Below are 23,962 nucleotides of genomic sequence, written 5' to 3'. Positions count from 1 at the left end.
CTTCGTTTGCTCTTGTTATTTTGTATTTTATCTTGATTTATATTTTTAAAAAATTAGTTCTGCAACAGCAATGGACTATGGCAACGTTCTGTTAGCTAGAAACAGCGAAATAACAACCCAAAGAATGAAAATAATTATTGCACAAACTAGTGGCCTTAAATGTTTTCCGTAAATATCCGAATCTTTTTTTTACATTTGCTTTTATGAAAATTAAAATAGTGATATATTTTTATTTTTAATGCCTAAAATTGTATCAATTAACGTTTTTATGATCTTAAAAATGATTAAATTAAATATTTTAAAATAAAATATCAAATTGCAATTTCAACTGTTTAGAGATTAAAAATGGCGGACAAGTTTGGACGTCAATGTTTGGATGGTAACAGATAACACGATTTTTGCAACAACCATTGGAATATGCATCGTGTAAAGCTACTTGAAACGGGTTGATATTTCATTATGGTGAAAAAGAAAGAGAAAGTGTCCAGACAATCTGTTAAAAAAGGTATTGTAACACTTTTAGTGATGAATGCAGGCTTCCAACCGTGTTCATACATGCCATCAGCTGTTGTGGCGGCAAAAAATGACATTCGTGTTTTTGAATTTTAAATTATCCACATATCTGCATACACTCATTTCTTAGACTCAGGGCATTTTGAAAAGTTAATAAAAGGGGTTAATTTATACAACAATGTAATTTTTATTAAAGAAACCAGTGAATGCAGTTTCAAAATGAAATATCTGTCATCATGGCAATTCTGCCATTGACAGGATTACATTACTAGGTTCAGTTTCTTGCGTGGTCTAAATCCTGAAGTGTAAATAGTGTGGGCATTTTAGAATAAATACACTTTTTATTTTTATTGTTGTATAAATAATCAACTATTCGTGAAAATTGGAGGAAAAATAGTTGTTTTTGACTACTTTAACTTATTCAACATGCTCAAATATCACAAACATTAAGCAGTAATAAATGACTTTGTTAAACGTCATCTCCCCTTGCAATGCATTTCATTGCAGAGTCCTGATTAATTTGGCCATTCAAAGTTTTTTTTCTTTGTTTAGCGTCCACCCTCATTGACTCAATATGATTTCCAGCATCTGTTTTTATTTACATGTATGCTAATATCCATGTTCTCTTCACTTTTCAATCTGGCATTCTGTCTATTTGAAACTTGGTGCATGTAAGGGGTGTTAAGAAAGTTCGTTCCGTGATGTAATATTTTCGAAGCTGTGCTTAACTAAAGAGATGAATTTTCAAGTCTGACAAAATCACAAGAGTATGCTTTAGATTTATAGCAAATAATTTCTAGCAGGAAATTATAGGATTTTTCTTCCATATGAAAAAAATATATATAACATCTTTAAAGCACCCGAATGATAGAAATGCTGGTCATTTTGAGTGAAAATAAATGATAGTTTACTTTTGTTTCTTCATAGCCTATCTTGCTTCAGACAAGCTGATGTCTGATGATGATAGGTATAAGAACGATATATCACCTTTCAAAAGAATATGTTTGTCATTTTGAAATATTTCACAGATTTGATAATTTTCGCATAGTATTTGAAAGGATGTTTTGTCCTGCGTGCTTAACATATGTCACAAATATGTATCATCCGTAATTTTTCTGAAGAGAAATCATCTGTTTCAATACCTGCCCTCCCCTTATTGATTCAACAATAGACGGTTAAAACCTTATCAGTAGCAAGAATGGAGTCTGTAAACATGAAATATCACAAATTGTAAATATCTTCTCATCGTATTTCTTTTTGAAAATAAAAGAAAAATGTGGAACGAACTTTCTTAACACCCTTTAGAATGAGAAAGAGCTAAATTTTGTCATCCACATATGATGTCAACCATTATCATTATTACGCAAGGAAATGTAATTGGCAATACATGACATTCTGGAAACAGAAATACAAAAATTTGCTTAGCCATTTTGCAGATTTCATTTATATCTTCTCTCTTCTTATATATTAAGCTTATAGAGCTTGGTGAAGTTGCTGTGATCATGTTTAAATGTCCAATGAATTTTTCAGATGCAGGAAAGAAAAAAGGAGATGTAGTAATTCATACTGGACTGCCACCAAAGGTTGAGGGTCAGCTGAGATGTTACTGTTGCCTCACCGTCAGTCAGATTAAGTGGTCCTGCCCCTCCCCTCCTGACGTCACCCACGTACGGGTCAGGTGGTGGGGAGAAGAGGGAGATGGGGCTGTTTTTAGGTCAGTATTTACCAGTATCTTTTTGCTGTTCAAAATCTGATGCATGTATTTGAATGTTGAACAACAGGTTTAACAGCAAAGACATTGAAATAAAATTATCCAAAACTGATGAATAGTGTTGAGTTCTCTGAAGAAATAAGTTCATGATTACATTTTTGAAAAAAAAAATTTCAGACCATATGATGCAAGGAAGGGAAATTTTGCCATGGCTAAGACCCTGGCCAGGTACCCTATCAAGTCTGGTCCTAAGCAGTTTGCAGCCTACCTAACTGACATGTCCAGTTTGCTGATAGAGGTACTCAGTGGGGGGATGATGGTACCTGTCGGGTATGCTGAGGTTACAGACATTGCAAAAATCTCTCCCAGCTCTCCTGTTCAAGGGTATGTAATTATCTAGTATGTAGTTTGAGTTTAAAAAAAAAATTGAAGGTAAAAGATTGAGAAGAAAATAATTAGTATGATTAATTACCGTATTATCTAATTTAATTGTTTTCAAAAGTGTATATGGTTCATCTTGAATTGTAGTAAATATAGTTGCAACAGTACTAGTAAGTCAGTATATCAAAATAATTGTTTTTTAGATGGTATCCTGTTATGTCCCCAAATGAAGATAAGTTAGCAGATCTTGAGGTCTCATTACAACTGGAAACTGTGTCAGGTATGTCTGAAAATATTCTAGATTTTAAAAAAATATTAAAGCTGTATTTACCTGTTAAAGGAAATATGAGTTGTTAGACTGATTACTGTAGATCAGTAAATTTTCTCTTCACCTTATAATGGTTTCATACATTTTAGAATAGGATTGCTCTATACAATCTTAAGGCAACAAATGGTTTTATGGGCACATTGTCTCATGTAATTATGCGAAAATAATGTTCTCGCGAATAAAAAGTGATTTACAGTACCTGGAACAAATGATTCAGTTTTCAGTGTAGTGAAATTGTAAAATATGACAGAAGCCTTTTGATGACACTTCAGGTCGTAGTCATTTCAATGTTGTATTATATTATCTTGTAGACTCGTATGACAGCCTTGGTGATACTATCCCAACAACAGACATCAGTATGGAGATGAATGGTGCCAATGAATCCATGTACCCACAACGAATACAACACAAACCCTATGCCATGCCACCAAAGAAACCAACAGACGATCCATTCATATCACCTGTTCCTAATCAGGTAGAAATTCAATATTAAGAATCTGTAGCAATTTTCTTCTTGTAACTCTTTATTTGCAATAGCGTTTATTTATGAAAAAATATAATTTTTTTAATGAATAGTTTAAGGTTTAAATTTTTACAAAGAAAAAAGAATTTTGACGCAAGAAATAATTGAGATTGTTTATTTCTTTCAGAATGGATCTGTTTCAAATGGCTATGCAAGCACTGCAGCAGATTTAAGGAAGCAGCTCAATTACAGTTTCCATGACAACCCGCAGCATTCCCATCCACAGCCAGTTCAGTCTGGTAGTTCCGTCGAGGTGACGGCGAATGGCGACATTGTCACTTCAAATCTGGACCAGAACCACCTTAATTTCATTTCGCATCCCACTCCTAACCACAGTGCCATATCGGTGCACTCCACAAGTGCTTCACATAAACCCAAATCACCAAAGAAAAAATCATCCAATCATGTAGCTCGTTCACAGACTTTAGCCAATGGCAGTGAAGCCCCAGTAGGAGGGGACGTTCTGTCAATTCTGTTGGAAAGGGGAGATAAATTACGCAAAGAAATGATCATTTCATCCATTGAAGACAATGTTACTCAATCTAGAGAAATTCCTAGTGCTAATGGTAGGACTGTGTTGGAAGGCAGAGATATGGATATCTCCAGAATGTCTGAAAGGTTAGTTCTTAAAATGGATTATTCCGGTATTTCTTTAAACCTTGTAAAGATTATAGGGTAATGAAATCTGAAATTGATAGTAAAACCATGACCAGATTATTCAAATTAAAAGCTTTTTTTCAATATTTATTAGCCGCCAGTCTGCAGGAAGTTTTTTGAAGGAAATATTACAGTCCGAGAAGGCTCACATGAATGGACATGTTGATTTACCATTTGAAGAGAATGCTATTGACTTGGTTGTAGGGGAAACAGGATTTGATGATTTACAGGTAAACTAACCTTGACATTATTTCTTGAAAATAGTCTAAAATTTGTCACATAAGCAATTTCCAGCACATGTGTTTTATGATACATTTACATCCACCAGTTTTAGTTTAATGTGAACATATGTACTTATCAGATGTTGAACATGGGAGGGAGAAGTCCGGGTTCCATATCAGATGACATGGATTTGGTCAGCGATCCAGGAGATCCCATTCACAGTGAAACTCTCCTGAAGGAGTTGTTCTACAAAAACCCAGTAAGAACTGAAATTTGTCTGTTATAATGATTGTAGTGAAAATTATCAAACTTTTTCGCTGCCTTTATCTATGTATTTTCAAAAAAAGTGATACCTTAAAATTACCTTTTTGAAGCAATAGTCATTAGTCATTGTCTTGTCACTCTTGTGAATTACTTGAGGGTGTGTACAGGTATATGTATTTCTAAGACCCTTTAATTTTGTGGTTTTCAGGACAGTGAGGTGAGCGAGTTGAGTGAACTCAGTGATGAAGAAATAAAACACAGAAACTCAGCCAGTAAAATGAGGGCTGTGTCTCCTGCTCCTTCCATGGAGGACCCTGACAATGCTGTAAGATTTTCTACATAATTTGAAGTCCAACTTGTTATCATGTAATTAAAATGAAGACATTATAATTAACTGCATTTGTGTATTGTGAATGATTGCAATTTACCATCATGGATATATGTTTAAACTAAATGGATGGAAAGGTATATGTTGAATGTCAGTGTATTTGTATGTACTTGTTTGAATTTCAGCGCCCCCCTTCCAGGCGGTCATCTGTCTCCAGTATCACCCTCCCTCTACCAGTGACGGAAACCCCAGAGAAGGCAACCAAGAAAAAGACAGAGAAATCAAGGACTCCCAAGAGGAAGGGAAGAGTTAAGCTCAGAAGGAAAGGCAGCAAGAAAAGAAGAAAAGGCTCTCGATCACGTACATGTAGCAGTGCCAGTGAATTTAGTGACAATGATTCAATCTATACCTCTAGGTCGGAAACGTCCATGGTGTCATTTGATATGCCAGCTTCTGACCTGGATGAACCTGAGCAAGGTAAAAAAAAGTTTAAAAATAATTATTTGTGTTCTGAAGTGCGGTTGTGCCCAGTAGTTTCAAAAGATTTAAAATAATAATATTTATATACCTCTATTGATAATACTCGAATTTGATTGGCTGGTAAGAAAACTTTAAAATACAACAATGACTCCAAATGGTACTGTTTACAACAAAAATGACCTAGGAATCATTGCACGTGGGGTATAATGACCCGGTCATTATAATTAATGACCGCTAAATTATGACCTCTTAATCAAAAATTCCTTTTTGTGTAAAGTTAATGCATAAAATAATAATAATTCGAGAAAAACAACATGTTTTTAAAATTGTGCATGGTCTGTTTTGCATTACCGTACAGAATACGGCAAAATTTTATCCTTAACTTGAACGGTTTACTCATTTCAAAATACATATATCGTTATAGGCCTACAGTTCAATGGAATGTAGATGCGGCTCCTTAAAGTGTTGAATCTGTGTTAGATTTTGACTGTAGAGGAAAAGTAATCGTTAGTTATAACAATGTATGTCGCTATCAACCAATAATTGTTTTAATCAGTAAATCATGATGCAAAAACTTACACGACTTGCAGACGTCGATTTATGTCTATGATGTAAACAACTTCGCTATACAGAGTGTAGCGAATCCCGATCCTGATCAAAGAAAGAATTGATAACGGTTATTAGAGATTCATACTTTTCAATATATATCGGTATAATAAAACAATTGATTACCCCTTTTGAGTTAAACATGGTGAAATAAGGACCCTCGACCTGGCCCAATCGATGACCTGCCTTGACCTCGGCCGCTACGCGGCCTCGGTCAGGTCAGGTCACCTCGTGGGCCAGGTCCCGGGTCCTTATTTCACCATGTTGACCTCAAAAAGGGTAATTAATTGTATAATAAATTAGTTAATTTGTCAGCGAAGGATTGAGAGTGTTCTAAAGTTCTACTTTTTACAAGTAGAAACCTGTCTATTCACAGGAAGGAGTGTTCTCATTTTAAGCCAGAAAAAAAATTAAAATTTAGATTGATATTCTGAAACTACATGTAAATCCAGAAAAAAATTCCCCAAACCAGGATTGATATGTATTCCCAAGGCAATTTTAGTGTAAGGTTAGCAGTGTTATTTTAAATACTGGTATGCTTTGTTTATAGAGGCAGCTCCAAGGCGAGGCAAGAAGAAAGTGGATGGTCTTAGTGTTGAGAGATTGACCTTACTAGGGAGAGTTCATGTGGCCAGGGTTGTCATTGACCATCTCAAACTGGTGGGCTATGAACACAACACAACTCCGTCCAAAAAGAGACCTGCAGGAAAATCTGTAGGCAGGCCTCCTAAACCCTCACCCAAAGCCAAAAAGGCTGTGTAAGTCATCAGTTATTTTCTTTAGCTTTTTTTTCATGCTTGAAAGAGTTGAAATTTAAGATGGAAATGGGAGGATGTACCTGTACAAAGTATCTCTGTGTATTTTGTAGAACCTACTTCATTGAATACCAGTTTCCCGTTGTGGCCACATCCAGAGATAAACATGCACCCAATGCCATGGCAACGGAGGTTATGAGAGTTGCTTCAAAAAATGTTAAAGATGGAGGTAATTTAGATTTTTATAAAAATCTATTGCCATTATACATGTACTGTATAAGCATTCTTCCATACTGAAATTTCATATTTTGTATTTTTCTCATGTTTTCTTTTATTTTTACAGTTGTCGTGGTGTTTTAAGGTTAAGTTTTTTGGAGCAGTTTTCTTTTTAAGTACTTCTATGTCCTATATTGATTAACATGCATTGTTGCTAGTGTGTTTCATTGTACAGTCAAAGTTTCAGTGGCAATTTCAGCAAAGATATGACCAGGTTAATGTTTTTGGTGCAGGTTAACATTTTTGGTGCAGTTTTTGGTGTAGGTCTCATTTGTAACTATAAGCCCTATGTTGACCAAACTTACATGGATGATACATCTTAAAACCAGCCTTGCTTCGGATGCTGAATCTGACCTACATTTTCCGGTTGAGTGAACAGGTTAAAGTTTTTGGTGATGGTTTCATTTTGAAGATACTTTGAGCCCTATAATGACCAAACTTGCATGGATGGTACATCTTAGGATGTAATCTCCTTGCTTCGGATGCTAATGGAAATTTTCCGTTGAGTGAACAGGTTAAAGTTTTTGGTGCAAAATGCTTTTACATGGATGATACATCTTGAAAGATACCCAGCCTTGCTTCGGATGCTGAATCTGACCTACATTTTCCGGTTGAGTGAAAAAAGTTTTGGTGAAGGTTTCATTATAAAAATATCTGTGTTATCCAAACTTGCACAGTGGTAATTTATGATGTAATCTACTAGTTTCATTGAATATATTTTCCGATTTAAAGTTTTTGGTGCAGGTTTCATTTCCAAGTTACTATGAGACATATAATGACCAAACTTGCATGGATGGTACATCTTAGGATGCATATTACAAGACCTGCTTCGGATGCTGAATCTGACCTTCATTTTCCGGTTGAGTAAACAGGTTAAAATTTTGGATGCAGGTTTCATTTCCAAGGTACAGTACTATGAACCCTATAACGACTAAATTGCATGGATGGTACATCTTAGGATGCATACTACCAGACTTGCTTCGGATGCTGAATACCTACATTTTCTGGACGAGTAAATAGGTTAAAGTTTATGGTGCAGGATTCATTTCCAAGTAACTTTGCCTATAATGACCAAACTTGCATGGATGGTACATCTAAGTGATGTGGCTGATGCTGAATCTGACCTACATTTTCTGGATTAGTGAAAAGGTTAATATTTTATACAGGTTTCATTTGCAAGTAACTTTAAGCCCTATGTTGACTAAACTTGCATGGATGATACATCTTAGCATACACTAATGGACTTGCTTCAGATGCTGAGTTCGACATACATTTTCCAGAAAAATCAAAAGTTATGGGTGCAAGTCTATCACCAAGAAACTATATGGCTTATATAAACCAGTTGCACAAATGATGCATCAAGGGATGAAATCTTGCTTCAGATGCTGGATTTTAATTACATTTTCATGATGGGAAATTTTTAGTTTTTATATAGGTCTATTCAAAATCAAATTTGCATAAATTTTGCATTTTTGGATGTACACTTTTTGTTGGTTAATTGTGTGACTTAATTTGCCTTACTTAAAGACAACACACGTTGAGGTGAGCTCTGTAATCTCTGATTACCTATGTTTACAGTTGTGAGTTTTAATCATCGTTCAGTCTTCCCAATAATGTTTGATGGTACAGCAGTGGACAGTTGGTGGAAGTCTGCCCTGGTATTCAAATTGTTTGCTAGATCTGCAGGTCAAAAAGTGGTAAGAAACTTTGTATGTACAGTATATGGGGAAACTCCTACAGAAATGGAAATTTTCAGTGCCTCTTAAAATTGCTTTAAAATTCTTTCGAAAGATGTCAAAAATTAGCTCTCTCTTTGTAAAAAAAAAATTGTCTTACTTTTTACTTGCCCTCCCCCTAAAAAAAATTCCTTGTTATGTTGTAGAGTTGTAAGTTTTGCAGTTACTTTTGTAGTATATAAAATTTATTTTTCAGCCAAATCTAGTTGGGAGTTGTGGCATTCCACTAAAATCGGTGTTAAAGTCTGACTCCCTTCACTTGGACTGTTCACTAGATATACTCCCCAACCCAAACCCCCAGTGATGTTGAGGGAGTCTATGGAAAATTAAAGGTAGTGCTCAGTACACTAGGACTGCATACTAAACACTTACAAAAAAATGAAATAATAGCTTACAGTTCAATGAAAATCTTTATTAGCAAAATCAGTTTAATTTTACACTATAGTTATATACATGTTTAAACTTTTTCACTATATTAATTTTGAATTTTACACAGTTGTCAGTGGAGTGGCATAATACATATTTTACTTTAAATTGTTGGAAAAGCCAAAATTCAGAAACCCCCTCCTCCCCCTCCTAAACCCCCAATATCTCAGGAACCAAGTGCTGTTAATGCTCAAAGTCAAGTGCTGCATTTCAACCAATTACGCAAACAGACAGGTATGATAACATGTTTTACAAATCATTGAAGATATGTGACTGAACAAGAAATGCACACAATATAACAAATTTATGAAAATGTTCTCATAATTTTCACCAAAATAAAAATCTTTCAGAAGCCGAAATGAAAGAAAGTATTGTGAAGGAGGTAGAAGCCTTTTTACAAAGGAATTCCCAGTCCAGTAGTGTGTCCTCCTCTCAGCAGAGGAACTTTAATCAGGGTCTTCTTCAGATCCCAGTGAACTATGGCCAGTCTGATTTACCAGAGGTTAGTGACGGAAAAATTGAAATATATTTTGTTCATTTTCATCAATGATAAACTTACAAAGCTTTGATTAATTTGACACAAGGAAATTTATTTAAACTGAATAAAGCATTTTTATTTTGTCATAATGATTTATATATGTACATGTCCATCTGAGTAAGCTCTTAGATTGTTAATTAAATTATTAATTTTTTTTTTTCATCAGGTGCTAACATTGCATACTTTGCTGTTGATTCCTGAGGGACGGAACATCACCCTGAATGGCATTCCCTGTCTAACTTCAATGAAGAGGCACCCAGTTTTTCCTCCCAAACCACAAGTGCTTTCTTCAGGTAGGATAACAATCAAATAATGTCTAACCAGTTAAACCAAGAATAGAGAAGACATTGTAAATATTCATAAGTTATTCTAAAATTTAAAAATCGTTTGTATCATGTCTAATATTGTATACTGGGTACCTTCACTTACGGTAGATTGATATCTACATGTAAATACATTGTTTCTTCTGCATGTGTATGGTGTACTGTAAGTTTTCAGTCGAGCCTTTATGTATTATGAAGTTTAAACTGATAATTCACAGATTTTTTTTACTTTGATGTTTCTAGATCCCAGCAGTCGCAGTATGAACTCGCGGAACACGTACCTGGTCTGTAGGATGTTCTGGTGTGATGACGCTGTACATTCTGATGTCAGCTGGAGTGATCCCCAACCTCAGTATCAATTCTCCCAGGTTTGTACAAATACTTTAAAATATAAATGGCTTATGTTTATTTCGTAGAAATAAGGTTTGCAAAATTTGGTTAATAACAATATGCCAAGACCTATCATTCTAACAGTCAGATTAGATAGATATTTATTTGGTATACTACACATACGTTGCAATATTCACAATATAATTTAAGATATATATATATAAAAGATGGCATTAAACAATATAATTGATATAAAATATCGGAATCAATCATTTTTAAAAGACATGAATTTATAAATATGATTCACATAAGATTATATTTGTATACCAAGGATAACCCATGAAAGCCAATGGCTTATTTCCAATTTGATAGGTTGTATGTATACACTTGTATGTTATTACTAAGTTCTAACTATATTTGTTTCACATTTCAGATTGCACCAGTGCTTGTTTCTCAAAGTCTGCTGGAAAGAATGAGAAACAACTTTATGATTGTGGAAGTGTGGGACAAGAAAACAAATTCTGAGAATGACAAGGTATTATGACATTCAACTTCTCTCTGTCAGCAATTCAATAGTTGTTTACTTCAATATACTAAAATGAGTGTGATTTGTCTTTTTAGCTGATTGGTATAGTTAAACTAAGTCTTCACCAGTTCTACATGTCCTTTAGAGACCGAAAAATTTCTTCTGCATTGCTCAAGTCACAGGTAAGTGTAAAAGCACATCATGTGTCCCCTTTAAGAATACCCATTAAAAAATGCATATAATTTTCTTTTCATAATGTTTACTTTTTTTAAGTGATTTACATGTATATTATGAAAATTTTGAAATGGGTGCTTTTAGTACATGCTGCAACTTTTTTATTATATTTTCTCAGTACCCAGTTATTGCTGTGGACAATTATTTGCCCATCGTTGACCCAGTTAGTGGGGCACAGTTTGGACAGCTCAAAGTTTTGTTGGCCATGGGTTCAGCAGAGCAAGTGTCGGCATTACAACGAATGAAGATGGAGAATGCTGAGGGCCTACATGTCCTAAGGCCAGCTCATCAGCTGGATGGGTATGATTAAAATTCATTAATTTAAGGAAAATGAACACAAATATTTTCAGGTAGAATTGATAATCAGTATATACATGTAGTACATACATTTATGAATAATTTTCTACATGTATTTAATATTGTATTTTTCATTGTAGAAATGTGGAAACTAGTCAAGAAACCTCAGTCAGGAATCAGTTTGGAACCTCTGTGCTAGGTATTAACAAGAATTCTCATTCTTAACCTTTGAACTTTTGTGATTTTTTGTGAGATTGATAAATCAACAATGTATACTCAGTACTTCCATTCGTGTACATGTTCATCTTATAAAGGTTTTAATGTAAAGCTTTGACCTGTATTTTCAGTGGAGCATATCTTTGAGGTTGTGATAGAAGGAATCCGAGGCCTTTCTATGTTTGACAACATGATGTGGGGAGAGGCAGACTGCTTCATACAGTATCACTTCCCCACCCAGACACAAACTGAGGTACCAGGGGCACCGGTAGTCAGACACAGTATGTATCATGTAATCCACAGAGGCTGTATGGAAAGTACATGCATAGATCCCTCATTCAAATGATAAGTTTCTAATTTCTTTGAAGTCATCTAGAACAACTTAATGGATTAGATTATTACTTCATGTTTAAGACAGAGTGTAAATTTTTTTAACATTTCAGGTGTACCCAAGATGAAGACATTCCGCAGTGCCACCACTCTGTGTATCCCTGACCCGACCTTTAACGACATCACTCGACACAGACTATGTCTGCCCCAGGGAAGCCCTGTTCAGAGGGAGTTACTTACAGGTAAATTTCAAAACTCTACTTTTTTATGGAAATATACATATGTATATTTCATTCTTCAGATTTAATGATTAGTGTCATCAAACAATGCACTAATTTATCAATTCAGCTTTTTAATGCAGTTCAAATCATTATAAGATTTTGTTATTGAACTCTAATTTCTGACACAAGTTTTTGAATTTATTTGAATTTTATGAATTTAGCCTGTGCTGGATCTGGCAGTAGTGGGGGAGTTCCATTTGAGGTCTGGTGTAGATATTACCATCCTAATGTAAGGGACCAATGTATTGCCAAGGTGAGTGAACTAAAGTCTGATGAATTAGTTTTGTCACAAATATCGAAAGAAGGAAAACATATTTATTATGAACCAAATTCATGCATAAATTTTGAATCTTTTTATTCAGACTAGTCTACCACTAGCCAAGCTGTGTGCTATGGTTACTATGCAGAAGAGAAATGACCCGTCTGTCCAGACTTTCACCCTGCCCATAAACTCAGTTTCAGGTGACGGACAGGAAGTGGACCCAGAGCAAAAGGCAAAGGTAGCAAAATATTGTCATCTCTATTATATCTGAGGTCTGTTCAGCAGCACCAGCGCTTGCAAACATTTCTATTGGAGGTATAAGGAATTTTGGCAAGCGCTTGTGAACATTCAGTCTGTTGAACAGGCCTCAGGTCTATGCTAGAAGAAAAAAATCTTGTAAGTTTCAAATATAAAACACACTGGAAATTTGTTTATTTGGTATTTGTAGCAGAAAGATTGTGGTTTATTGACGCTTACAATTCACTATAAGACACACATTGTCCACAATGACACTAGTACTGCAGCTCACAGGAACATTGGACAATCACAAGTCTGTTTATCTGTGGGTATCATCAAGGCTTGCGGGCTCAAGGTAGGGATTCTTATTTTTATGCTTAGGATAAAATTCCTTTTAAGCAGTTTGCTTCCTAACCTTGATAAACATCTATTTATTTTAATAATATTTTAGCTGTTGTTTTGTTATGCAGGCTGCAGCGGAGGCTATTGCCTACATAGACTCTGGAATGCAATACCCAGCAGAAGTGGGCGTCAACACCTACATTAAAGTCCAACTGTCATTCCTCGACAAATCAGTAAGTGTTTGACAACCTGTTAATTCAGCAAATCTGAAAGGAATACACAGCATGAAATTGTAGATTTAAGAATAATTTATCATGTGCTGTGGAATCATCATTGTCCGTACAGTGTTCATTTTTTTTTAATAACTGTTTTGGTATCATAAAATATGTTGTCAATATATTTATTCATTGAATTGTCTGAATAAACGACTTATCCATGAAATTAAGTCCCAATGAACCTACAAAATTTTGCTTACCCACGAACATTGACCCACACAAATTTAAATGATTCCACGGTTGTTTATGTTTTTTGGTGTCTGATATATGAATTAATTTTCTTTTTTCTTGCACAGGAGGAAAGAATCACCAGAACAGTTGCCCGTTCTTTTGCTCCTGAGTTTTCCCACACAATGGATTTCCCCTGTAACCTGATCTGGACTGAGGCTGATAATGAGGCTCTGTCCTTGTCAGAAATCCTAGAGAGAGGTCAGCTCAAGTTAGAGGTGTGGCACCAAGTCCCAGGCCTTGCATCAGGTGAGATTATGTTCTGAAATCTGAAATCGTTTCCCATGTCAAGGATTTGATGTTAAAAAAATTCATAAACCCACAATAATTACTTTTATATGCATGCATAAATAATTTTTTATGCATGATGAAAAGAAAATGAATGTTTGTTTTTTGATGTGACTGTAAATGAATGCTGATTAGATTCTTTTTTCTTTCAGATATTGATCGCCAGATGCTGGTTGAAGATGACAGGAGTGGTAGAAAATTGAGTGACGTGTTGCTGGGAACTTGTGAAGTCCCTCTATCAACTTTGTTAACTCACAGAACAGGTAATGCACCCTTGAATGGACAAAAATTTTTTTGCACTTGATGTGTGTATGTGTAATTATATTGCACACATCTGGAAAGTATTTAGGAAAATGACTATTTACTTATAACTGTATAAATAATTTGGAAATATAAAAATAAATTCAATATAAGATTAAATTCAACTAATGTAATATTATTTTGTTTTATAGGGATAAGTGGCTGGTTTCCCATCAATCTCTCGCCTAATGCTTCCGAAGAAAACATGGATGCCTCAGGTTACCATGGAAACTACCTCCATCGAGTTGTAGGGGGTGTGGAGTTGGAGGTTAAATTCGCCCATCACAACGACAGGGAGAAGGTTATACATGCGGGGAGGAGTGTGGGGTGGTCGCCGGTGGATCTACAAGTGGAGGATGAGGAAGAATGGATGAGTGATGGTAGGTGGATCCAATTTCTTTTTTCTTGTCTTAATTCACATATAATTCATTATATTATGAAAAAATTTAATAAGGAAAAAAACTGGAAAAGTTACTGATATTTTGTGATTTACTTATGTTTTCAGATGAAAGTTCAGACCGCTTCTACAGTGTTACCATCTGTGTAGACCAAGCCAATTTCCCATTGGCCAATGCTCTTACAACTGGTCATGATACACTTGAGAAGGGAGCCAGGTGTTATGTTCGCTACAAACTTTATGACAGAGGTACATACATGTATATACATGTACATGTAAATAAGATAAAAATGACTCCTACTTTAAAGTACATTTCTGATGTGATGTACAATGCTCATAAATGATCATGTTAATGTTTTTAGCTGCTGTGATTTCCAAAGTCACCAAAATGGCTGACAGTGATGGCATATTGACCTCAGAACTAGGACACAAGCACACACTTCAAATTCCTGCTTCTTCTCCATTTCGCTGGTATGTAACTGTAGTTTTGTTCTGATAATGATTTGAAAATTTAATTTATTTTATTTTTTTTAATTTTCCTTAATAATTAAAGAAGTTGTGAAGATGCACACCTTGACCTAGATGTTTATTACATTTTTCAGGTATCTTCGGGAGGAGAAGCTGGAAGTACAGGTGTGGGTCAGTTACAGTTATAACCAGAGCCAGAGACCCCAGCAGCGGGACAAACTGATAGGGACAGCTTACATCAATCTGGAGACTTTAGCTGACAAGAGACGCTCACAGCACAGAGTGAGGTACTGAAAATTTCCCCCTACAGAATATTTATTTCAATTCTATCCTGTCTGTAAAGCTTGTTCACAGTATTTGTTTTAGTTGGCAAGTTTGCAATTTTTAATGCAAGTAATATTGGTCACATTATTCAATCATTATGATTTGTAGTGGGCTCTATCCATTATTCAAGGCAGGAGGAGCTAACTTAGGAGGGGCTTGTATTCAGGCTCATGTGACATTAAAACCTATGTTTGGGGTTCCAAATCAGGTATGCAGTATGTGGGTTCTTAAAATTTATTCTTAAGTTTCAATCATATGTACACAATGGTAGTATTAAAATACAATATTTATTTAGGTAGAACTCACAGTTTTAAATTGAACTATGTTTTTAGCTCTACTGGTCAGAGACCAGAAGAGCTTATGCGATAGTAATGCGTCCGTCGTCCGTCCGTATGTCTGTCTGTCTGTCTGTCTGTCCGTCTGTCTGTCTGTCTGTAAACAATTTTTCAAAATGCTACTCCTCCTACAGTTTTGGTCCAATTTCAATATAACTTGGCACACAAGTAGACTACACTAAGATACATAATTCTGTGTATCGGTTTTTGATTTCGATGAACGGTGTTGCCGTGGTTACTAAAAATAGAAATTTCTGTGAAATTCTTTCAAAATGCTACTCCTTCTACAGTTTTAGTCTGATTTCAATATAACTTGGCACACAAGTAGACTACACTAAGATACATAATTCTGTGTATCAGTTTTTGATTTCGATGAACGGTGTTGCCGTGGTTACTAAAAATAGAAATTTCTGTGAAATTCTTTCAAAATGCTACTCCTCCTACAGTTTTAGTCTGATTACAATATAACTTGGCACACAAGTAGACTACACTAAGATACACAATTCTGTGTATCGGTTTTTGATTTCAATGAACGGTGTTGCCGTGGTTACTAAAAATAGAAATTTCTGTGAAATTCTTTCAAAATGCTACTCCTCCTACAGTTTTAGTCTCATTACAATATAACTTGGCACACAAGTAGACTACACTAAGATACACAATTCTGTGTATCGGTTTTTGATTTCAATGAACGGTGTTGCCGTGGTTACTAAAAATAGAAATTTCTGTGAAATTCTTTCAAAATGCTACTCCTTCTACAGTTTTTCTCTGATTTCAATATAACTTGGCACACAAGTAGACTACAATAAGATACATAATTCTGTGTATCAGTTTTTGATTTCGATGAACGGTGTTGCCGTGGTTACTAAAAATAGAAATTTCTGTGAAATTCTTTCAAAATGCTACTCCTTCTACAGTTTTAGTCTGATTTCAATATAACTTGGCACACAAGTAGACTACACTAAGATACATAATTCTGTGTATTGGTTTTTGATTTCGATGAACGGTGTTGCCGTGGTTACTAAAAATAGAAATTTCTGTGAAATTCTTTCAAAATGCTACTCCTCCTACAGTTTTAGTCTGATTTCAATATAACTTGGCACACAAGTAGACTACACTAAGATACACAATTCTATGTATCGGTTTTTGATTTCGATGAACGGTGTTGCCGTGGTTACTAAAAATAGAAATTTCTGTGAAATTCTTTCAAAATGCTACTCCTTCTACAGTTTTAGTCTGATTTCAATATAACTTGGCACACAAGTAGACTACAGTAAGATACATAATTCTGTGTAGCGGTTTTTGATTTCGATGAACGGTGTTGCCGTGGTTACTAATAATAGAAATTTCTGTGAAATTCTTTCAAAATGCTACTCCAAATACAATTTTAGTCTGATTATAATATAAATCTTGCATGCAAGTAGACTGCACTAAGAACATAAAGAGACTTAATCAAGGATAATTATTCTATTTATCTGTTGAAAAGTTTCAATTTCCAACTGCTTAAGTACTTTTCTCTTCCTTTGCTATAAGTACAAACCAGTAGAGCTTCAGTCTCGACAGAGACTTCTGGTTAAAGCTTTAACCATGGAAACTGCATGTACAATTAAAATAATGGATTCTCTTTACTGTGTAAATATGAATAATATTGTATGTACACATCATGATTTCCAGAGGGACGAAGCTAATATGTCAGATGTCCATGACACTGATTACGACCCTAACGACAGCTTTCACCAGCTGACTGGCCAATCAAAACGTGCCAAATCTCCAAAAAAACAGGCCAGACTTCAGGAGGAAAACGAAGAAGTCATCTCAACATTCGCTGTTATGATTTCAGTGGAAAGAGCTATGCATTTACCAAGGGTGTCTGAGCAAAAAAGGTTAGAAAATTAATACATAATGTGACTCTTTAATGATCATGCTTTGTTAAGAGTTGCTGTGGAATCACTTGAATCATGGGGGTCAATGTTTGTGGGCAAGCAAAATTTTTTTTGGTTCATGGGGAGGTAATTTTATGGATAATTCATACAGTATATACTGAAGATTCAGTGAATAAATATTTTGACACAATAATTGTTTGTGGTTAAGGGTGAACCACAAAATCCATGAAGATTGATGATTGATAATACATCTAATACAGTATTGTTGCTGTTAATGCATTCATTTGTATAGACTGTTTACATGTAAATTGCATTATATTTTTTACAGGTCTGGTGAACAATTGCCAAATGCGTATGTTTCCTACCAGACAGCCGAGTCAGCTGATCCGACCTTTACTGACGTGTTTCCTAACTCAGACAATCCTATCTGGGATCATCAAAATGAAACCAGACTCAGTACAGAGCTCCTCTTTGAGGAAAACAAGGTGGGTGTTGGAACATCCCTTTCAAAAAAGACTGTAAATAAATTTGAAATGTCCCACCAAGCCACCTGTTCATTTTACCTGACAAAGTAATAAAAATGCCTTAATTTGACATACAAAGCTAGAAACAAAGTAGTTGTAAATATTTTGCATTGTTTGATTTTAGAACTTGGTGTTCAAAGTCTGGCACAAGCCTAGCACCTGTGGGAAGACCCCAGACAAGTGCTCTGATAGAGTGCTGGGGTTTGTCTCAGTAGATTTAACTCCCTTGTCCACTGGCCTCCAGCAGATGTGTGGCTGGTACAACATCACTGACTTCAATGGACAGTGCCAAGGACAGATTAAGGTCAGTCAATTAACCAGAAGTCTCTGTCGAGACTGTAGCTCTACTGGTTTGTACTTATCAAAAACCATTGCACTATTTTATGTATCTTTGTGTAGTCTACTTGTGTGCCAACTTATTTTGAAATCAAACTAAAACTGTAGAAGGAGTAGCGTTTTAAAAGAATTTCACAGAAAATTCTATTTTTAGTAACCATGGTAACACAGTTCATTGAAATCAAAAACCGATGCACTATTCTATGTATCTTAGTGTAGTCTACTTGTGTGCCAAGTTAAATTGAAATCAGACCAAAACTGTAGAATGAGTAGCCTTTTAAAGGAATTTCACAGAAAATTCTATTTTTAGTAACCATGACAACACCGTTCATCGAAATCAAAAACCGATGCACTATTCTATGTATCTTAGTGTAGTCTACATGTGTGCCAAGTTATATTGTAATCAGACCAAAACTGTAGAAGGAGTAGCATTTTAAAGGAATTTCACAGAAAATTCTATTTTTAGTAACCATGGCAACACCGTTCATCGAAATCAAAAACCGATGCACTATTCTATGTATCTTAGTGTAGTCTACTTGTGTGCCATATTATATTGAAATCAGACCAAAACTGTAGAAAGAGTAGCATTTTTCAGGAATTTCACAGAAAATTCTATTTTTAGTCACCATGGCAACACCGTTCATCGAAATCAAAAACCGATGCACTATTCTTTGTATCTTAGTGTAGTCTACTTGTGTGCCAAGTTATATTGAAATCAGACCAAAACTGTAGAAGGAGTAGCGTTTTTAAGGAATTTCACAGAAAATTCTATTTTTAGTCACCATGGCAACACCGTTCATAGAAATTAAAAACCGATGCACTATTCTATGTATCTTAGTGTAGTCTACTTGTGTGCCAAGTAATACTGAAATCAGACTAAAATTGTAGGAGGAGTAGCATTTTGAAAAATTGTTTACAGACAGACGGACAGACAGACAGACGGACGGACGGACGCCGGACACATTACTATCGCATAAGCTCTTCTGGTCTCTGACCAGTAGAGCTAAAAATTAAGTTCACATCTTAGTTGATACAGTGAAACCTGGGTATTAGATCTTGAGCATGAAAGTATCAAGATTTAACAATGGTAAAAACACTTTTTTAAAGGAAAAGGTGGCTGGGACTCTAACCCACTTTGACATATCCCTGATACATTAGATATCAGCATTCAAGTTTGAATGGATATTAAAGGGAACATCTATTAAAAATACAAATAATTTATAAATTCACACCCATAAGAAGGGGAATTTTGTTTATAACCATTTCAGAATCAAAACAATGGACAAAATTTAAAAATAACTTTCAAAGAAAAATTGAAAATAATTTTTCTTTAAATTTTCAGGTTAACATCATTCCACAAGAATGCCTGAGACAGTACAACCAGGACACCAACTCAGCAAACCAGCCAGCCAGTCTTCCTGTGAGAAGCGAATCATCCGTCCACCATCTTCCGTCCTGGATCCACGAGCAGCCAATGTCTTTCCCTCTCACTAGCAAACCATTCTCCTCCCATCTACCTCAGTTTGAACCTTCGCCATTGTCTGAAATGCAGCAGCCCCAAGCCTTGCAGCAGCAGCTTGTTGAGAATATCCGACTCTTCCTGGACCAGCAGCAGGCAACGTTAGATTCTAGACCAGACTTCACAGGGATTAGCGTAGAGAGAGAACCTTCCATTCACTGGGTCCCCAAAATGCCAGAGCACAAGTTTGAAGAGCCTAATGATAGCTCTAGATCAATTCTTTTTGGAAATTTAAGGTAAAGCTTCATTGTTACAAGCATTTTCTTACCTGAAATATGTCAGTAAAACTAAACAGGTATCTGATTAGAGGAATGAAATCTGATTCTTAACTTTTTTTCACAGGAAACAAATGCAGGACTTGGATCTAATAACCTCCAGACTGAAGCAGAAGCTAACTCCTATATTTACCTTGCCCCAGCAGTTCTCCTCTGAACCAGAGGCTCCCGTGTCTTGTTGTTCGGTGGGACATGCCACTCTGACTTCCACACATTCAGGACTGAGCACCATCTCCACTCTCCACTTACAGCACAGTCAGAGGGACTCCTCACGTACTCAGGAGAGCGAACTGCTTCTGACGGCCTCTAACGAGGGTGAATCCTCGAGGACAGGGGTTGATTCGGGTGTCCTGTCGGTGACTCACTCGAGTGAGAAGTACCAGTACCAGGAGGCTCTGGACTCACAGAGGAGTGATGGACTAGAGACATTCAGACTCAGGTCCCTGACTCGAGAATATAATAAGGACTCACCACGAGATCATAATTCTGATACTGGGATTCACTGTCCGTACACATCTCGCGAGGAAGATTCTTCTTCAAATTCCAATGTAGGAAACACACCCAGAGAATCACACAGTAAGAATAGCACACCGAGAGGTTTAGCTGTACACAGTGTTGGGAGTACTCCAAGAGATCCATACTCCGTGTCAAATGGATCCAAAATGTCGGATCCATCTTCGCTGGGATTTCAATACCAGGGGGATATGTCTTCCAGGAGTCATGTGTCAGGAAGAAACGGTGTTCAAGATGTCAGCGGAAGGTCTGTGGATGTCATGTTCGAAAGAGATGAGAATAATTCCAATGTTAATTCAAATCTAGAAGAGAAGAAAATGGAACCAAAGGATATGTCTGTGATTGAGGAAAATGCTGACGAGAGTGGAGGGGAGGGTGACGAGAAGTATTACCACCGGTACAGGGATATTCTGGATGAACAGGACAGTGAGGGGTCAGACGTGGAGAGTGAGGCCAATGTGGTGGTGCCCAGGACTTTGAATGATGTTTCAGGCAAATTTGGGGGAATACCAGGCCATGAGCTGCACTCGTCAACTGGACCTAGAGAATCCCCCAGGGAGTTCCATCAGAGTGATCACACCATGCCCTTTGATGTTAGGAGTGATTCGAGGAGTGGATCCAAATCTAGCCCCGGGAGTGGATCAAAATCTAGTCCTGGAAGTAAAAAGACTTCTGAGGCGGAGTTTTCAGACCAGGAGGAACCTCCGAAAGAAAATCTGCAGGAATCCAGGTGTGAGAAACATCAGTTTTATGTGGAAAAGGACAGTTGGTTTTCTGATGAAGAACTTGAGCTTCAGAAATCAAGTTATGTTCCCTCTACTGGACCCGAATCAAGGGTTAGTTCTCTGATTGTCCAGGAAGAATATGAAGTGGAAGAAATTGTTGAAAAGGACAGCTGGTTTTCTAATGACCACAGTAAATCAAATTTAGATGCATCCAATTTTCCCAATGAAAATGACAATAGTGATGATGTGGTTGTAACGAAAAATACAAAACATTTGTTATCAAAAGTGAAACTTGACACAATTTCCTCAGCAGGAAGTCGAGAATATGACAGCTTTTATTTCAAAGAAGAGAGGGAGTTATTAAGCAATGTGGACTTAGACTCCGTAACTTCGGGAACAAATACGCAAAAAGGAGAATCTGTGCGGAACTCCACCACGTCATTCCACATCAGTCGGAGTGGTGACCACGAGAACAGTCATCTAGAAGAAATGGGTTTTGAGACGGTCCCTCAGTCACCTAAACAGATGTATTCTCATGTGGTTTGTGAGTTAGAGGAATTTTTCGAACAATCCAAATCAGAAAATGCCAGAGTTCATTTTTCACAAGACAGTGACGAGGAACAAGAGGGCGGTTTCGTATATTCTGGAGAACCGGAAAATAGCGGTAGTGATGTAGAGGAAGAGGAATTTGTCGAGGAAGAGGAGGAAAGAGTTGAAATTCCTGTACAACGCACAAACAAAACAGACACTGGAAGACAAAATATTCCCAACTTCTTCCTACCTGTGGAGCATTTGCAAGAGTCTATGAAAGTTCTTCATTTAGCCACTAAAGGGATGCCAGCAAACAAAGCAACAAATGAAAAGGTAAAAGACATTTATCTAATAATATGAAAAAATCGTGTTATGTTACAATAATGTAATTTGATATAAAAGATAAATTACACTGTATTTCAGGAAAGAGTAAATGTCCTCTTTATCAGCATTGAAAGATTGAAAATTATGTCTATGCTGAGAAGGAGAGCCTTATTTTCTTGTTATTTTGTATGAAAAGTCGTTTAAGTGTGCTAAGTAATTTTTGGACCTTTTTCTAGATTTGAATGCAAAAAGATGAATAAAATGATGTTGTGTCAGATGCAATAAGCTTTGTTTTTACTGATTTTATAACTCCTATCTTATACAGGAACTTAGTGTGGAACGCAGGGAGGAGAAAACTCAAGCAGCCGCAGAAATGAAAAACAAACTCTGTTCAAACACAGCACAGTCTCGCTTTAATAATGGGCAAGTCAAGAGCAGACAACTCCCAACGGCAGAGGAAGCCAAGAGGATAGCCAAAATTTTCTCATCTAAGGCATCGTAAACATGAAGGCTTGCTTTAACTTCTTTAAAATTATTTTAATTCTGTCATCACATTAAGAAGACTCATTTAGTGAAATATGTATCGCTACAGATATTATAGATCTGGTGTAGATCAAATTTATGTAGTATTTCTGAAGACATTAGAGACCGAGACTTTAATTTCATCTATTCGAGACATTTAGACACATTTATGAGCAAATTGTTCATTTTAAAAACTATAAATGGGTGATAAAAAATTTTGAAAGAAATTAATAATACAGTAATTATGAAGAAAATCTCTTCCACCTCTGCAGGTTTTTGCAGTTACAGTCAACTTGGAAAAAAATATTTGGAAAGGAGTGAACAAATACAGAGGTTTATTTTTTTATTTATTTTTTTTGTAATATAATAGTTTCAGAACTTTTGATCACCCATAAATGCCCCCTGTTTAATGTGATTTAGGCTTTTCCACTCATTATTTTCTGTGTAGAGGGTCCATTGATGGACAGACGTTAGATCTAGTCATTTCGTTTAGAAAGTAAAATTTTGATAATTCAGAAGGATAAGAATTACATTGCTTCCCTCTGGCATATTTCATGAAGCGTGTTGGCATTTCATGATAAATATGCAGACTTGAAGCATTGATTTTCATGTTTCACCTGAATTTTCAAAATTTAAATGCATGTATTTTATATTAAATACATTATTTAAAAATTGCCTTGCAACAAACTGTCATTCAGCTACTGAGTACATCTGTATCATTTTATTTTTTTAAATCAAGTACACGTAGTTTGCAGTTGTTTATCATGGTAGTTCATAAGAGCATATACCATTGTCTAATTTGCAAAGAATTTTGTAAGAAAAAAAATCATTTATTGTATTTTCTTATATCCCATTATTTGCTTGGATATTAAAGTTAGTATGTTAAATATGCCTTCAAAAAATGTTTTTTTTCCCCTCTATGGTAAACACAGCTGGAGAAAATTGCCACTTTTACTTGATATTAATGCATTTATTATGTAACCTGATAAAATATATGTCTTTGTTAGGTATCTAATGTATCAATCCTTATCTGTGATATTTGAGTCTTATCCACTGTTTGGTATGAATGAGATTTG

General features: G+C 35.8%; 1 protein-coding gene across 1 annotated transcript; it reads left to right on the top strand.

Moving 5' to 3' along the window:
- The first annotated feature begins 356 nt into the window (after positions 1-356).
- LOC134244576 (C2 domain-containing protein 3-like) lies at positions 357-23,066 on the top strand. Its single transcript, XM_062726866.1, is given in 42 exon segments — positions 357-505; positions 2,044-2,227; positions 2,402-2,608; positions 2,809-2,885; positions 3,245-3,408; positions 3,584-4,074; positions 4,208-4,343; positions 4,475-4,594; positions 4,808-4,924; positions 5,113-5,404; positions 6,564-6,771; positions 6,882-6,997; positions 8,623-8,741; positions 8,977-9,068; positions 9,070-9,170; positions 9,312-9,440; positions 9,557-9,708; positions 9,911-10,037; positions 10,311-10,435; positions 10,831-10,932; positions 11,019-11,105; positions 11,276-11,457; positions 11,595-11,653; positions 11,802-11,951; positions 12,114-12,242; positions 12,443-12,534; positions 12,644-12,781; positions 12,992-13,135; positions 13,251-13,355; positions 13,694-13,874; positions 14,066-14,176; positions 14,366-14,593; positions 14,719-14,859; positions 14,973-15,081; positions 15,213-15,365; positions 15,511-15,610; positions 17,409-17,617; positions 17,946-18,102; positions 18,266-18,445; positions 19,820-20,232; positions 20,339-22,373; positions 22,690-23,066. Coding segments are annotated over 42 exon segments (8,385 nt in total). The 5' UTR covers positions 357-459; the 3' UTR covers positions 22,867-23,066.
- The last annotated feature ends 896 nt before the right edge of the window (positions 23,067-23,962 follow it).

Source organism: Saccostrea cucullata, unplaced genomic scaffold (assembly GCF_032062105.1).
Source record: "Saccostrea cucullata isolate Sc308-1 unplaced genomic scaffold, CSIRO_AGI_Scuc_v1 ctg805, whole genome shotgun sequence".
NCBI classification, from domain to species: domain Eukaryota; kingdom Metazoa; phylum Mollusca; class Bivalvia; order Ostreida; family Ostreidae; genus Saccostrea; species Saccostrea cuccullata.
Note: the sequence above shows the minus strand (reverse complement) of the source record. Positions and strands in the feature narration are given on the sequence as shown.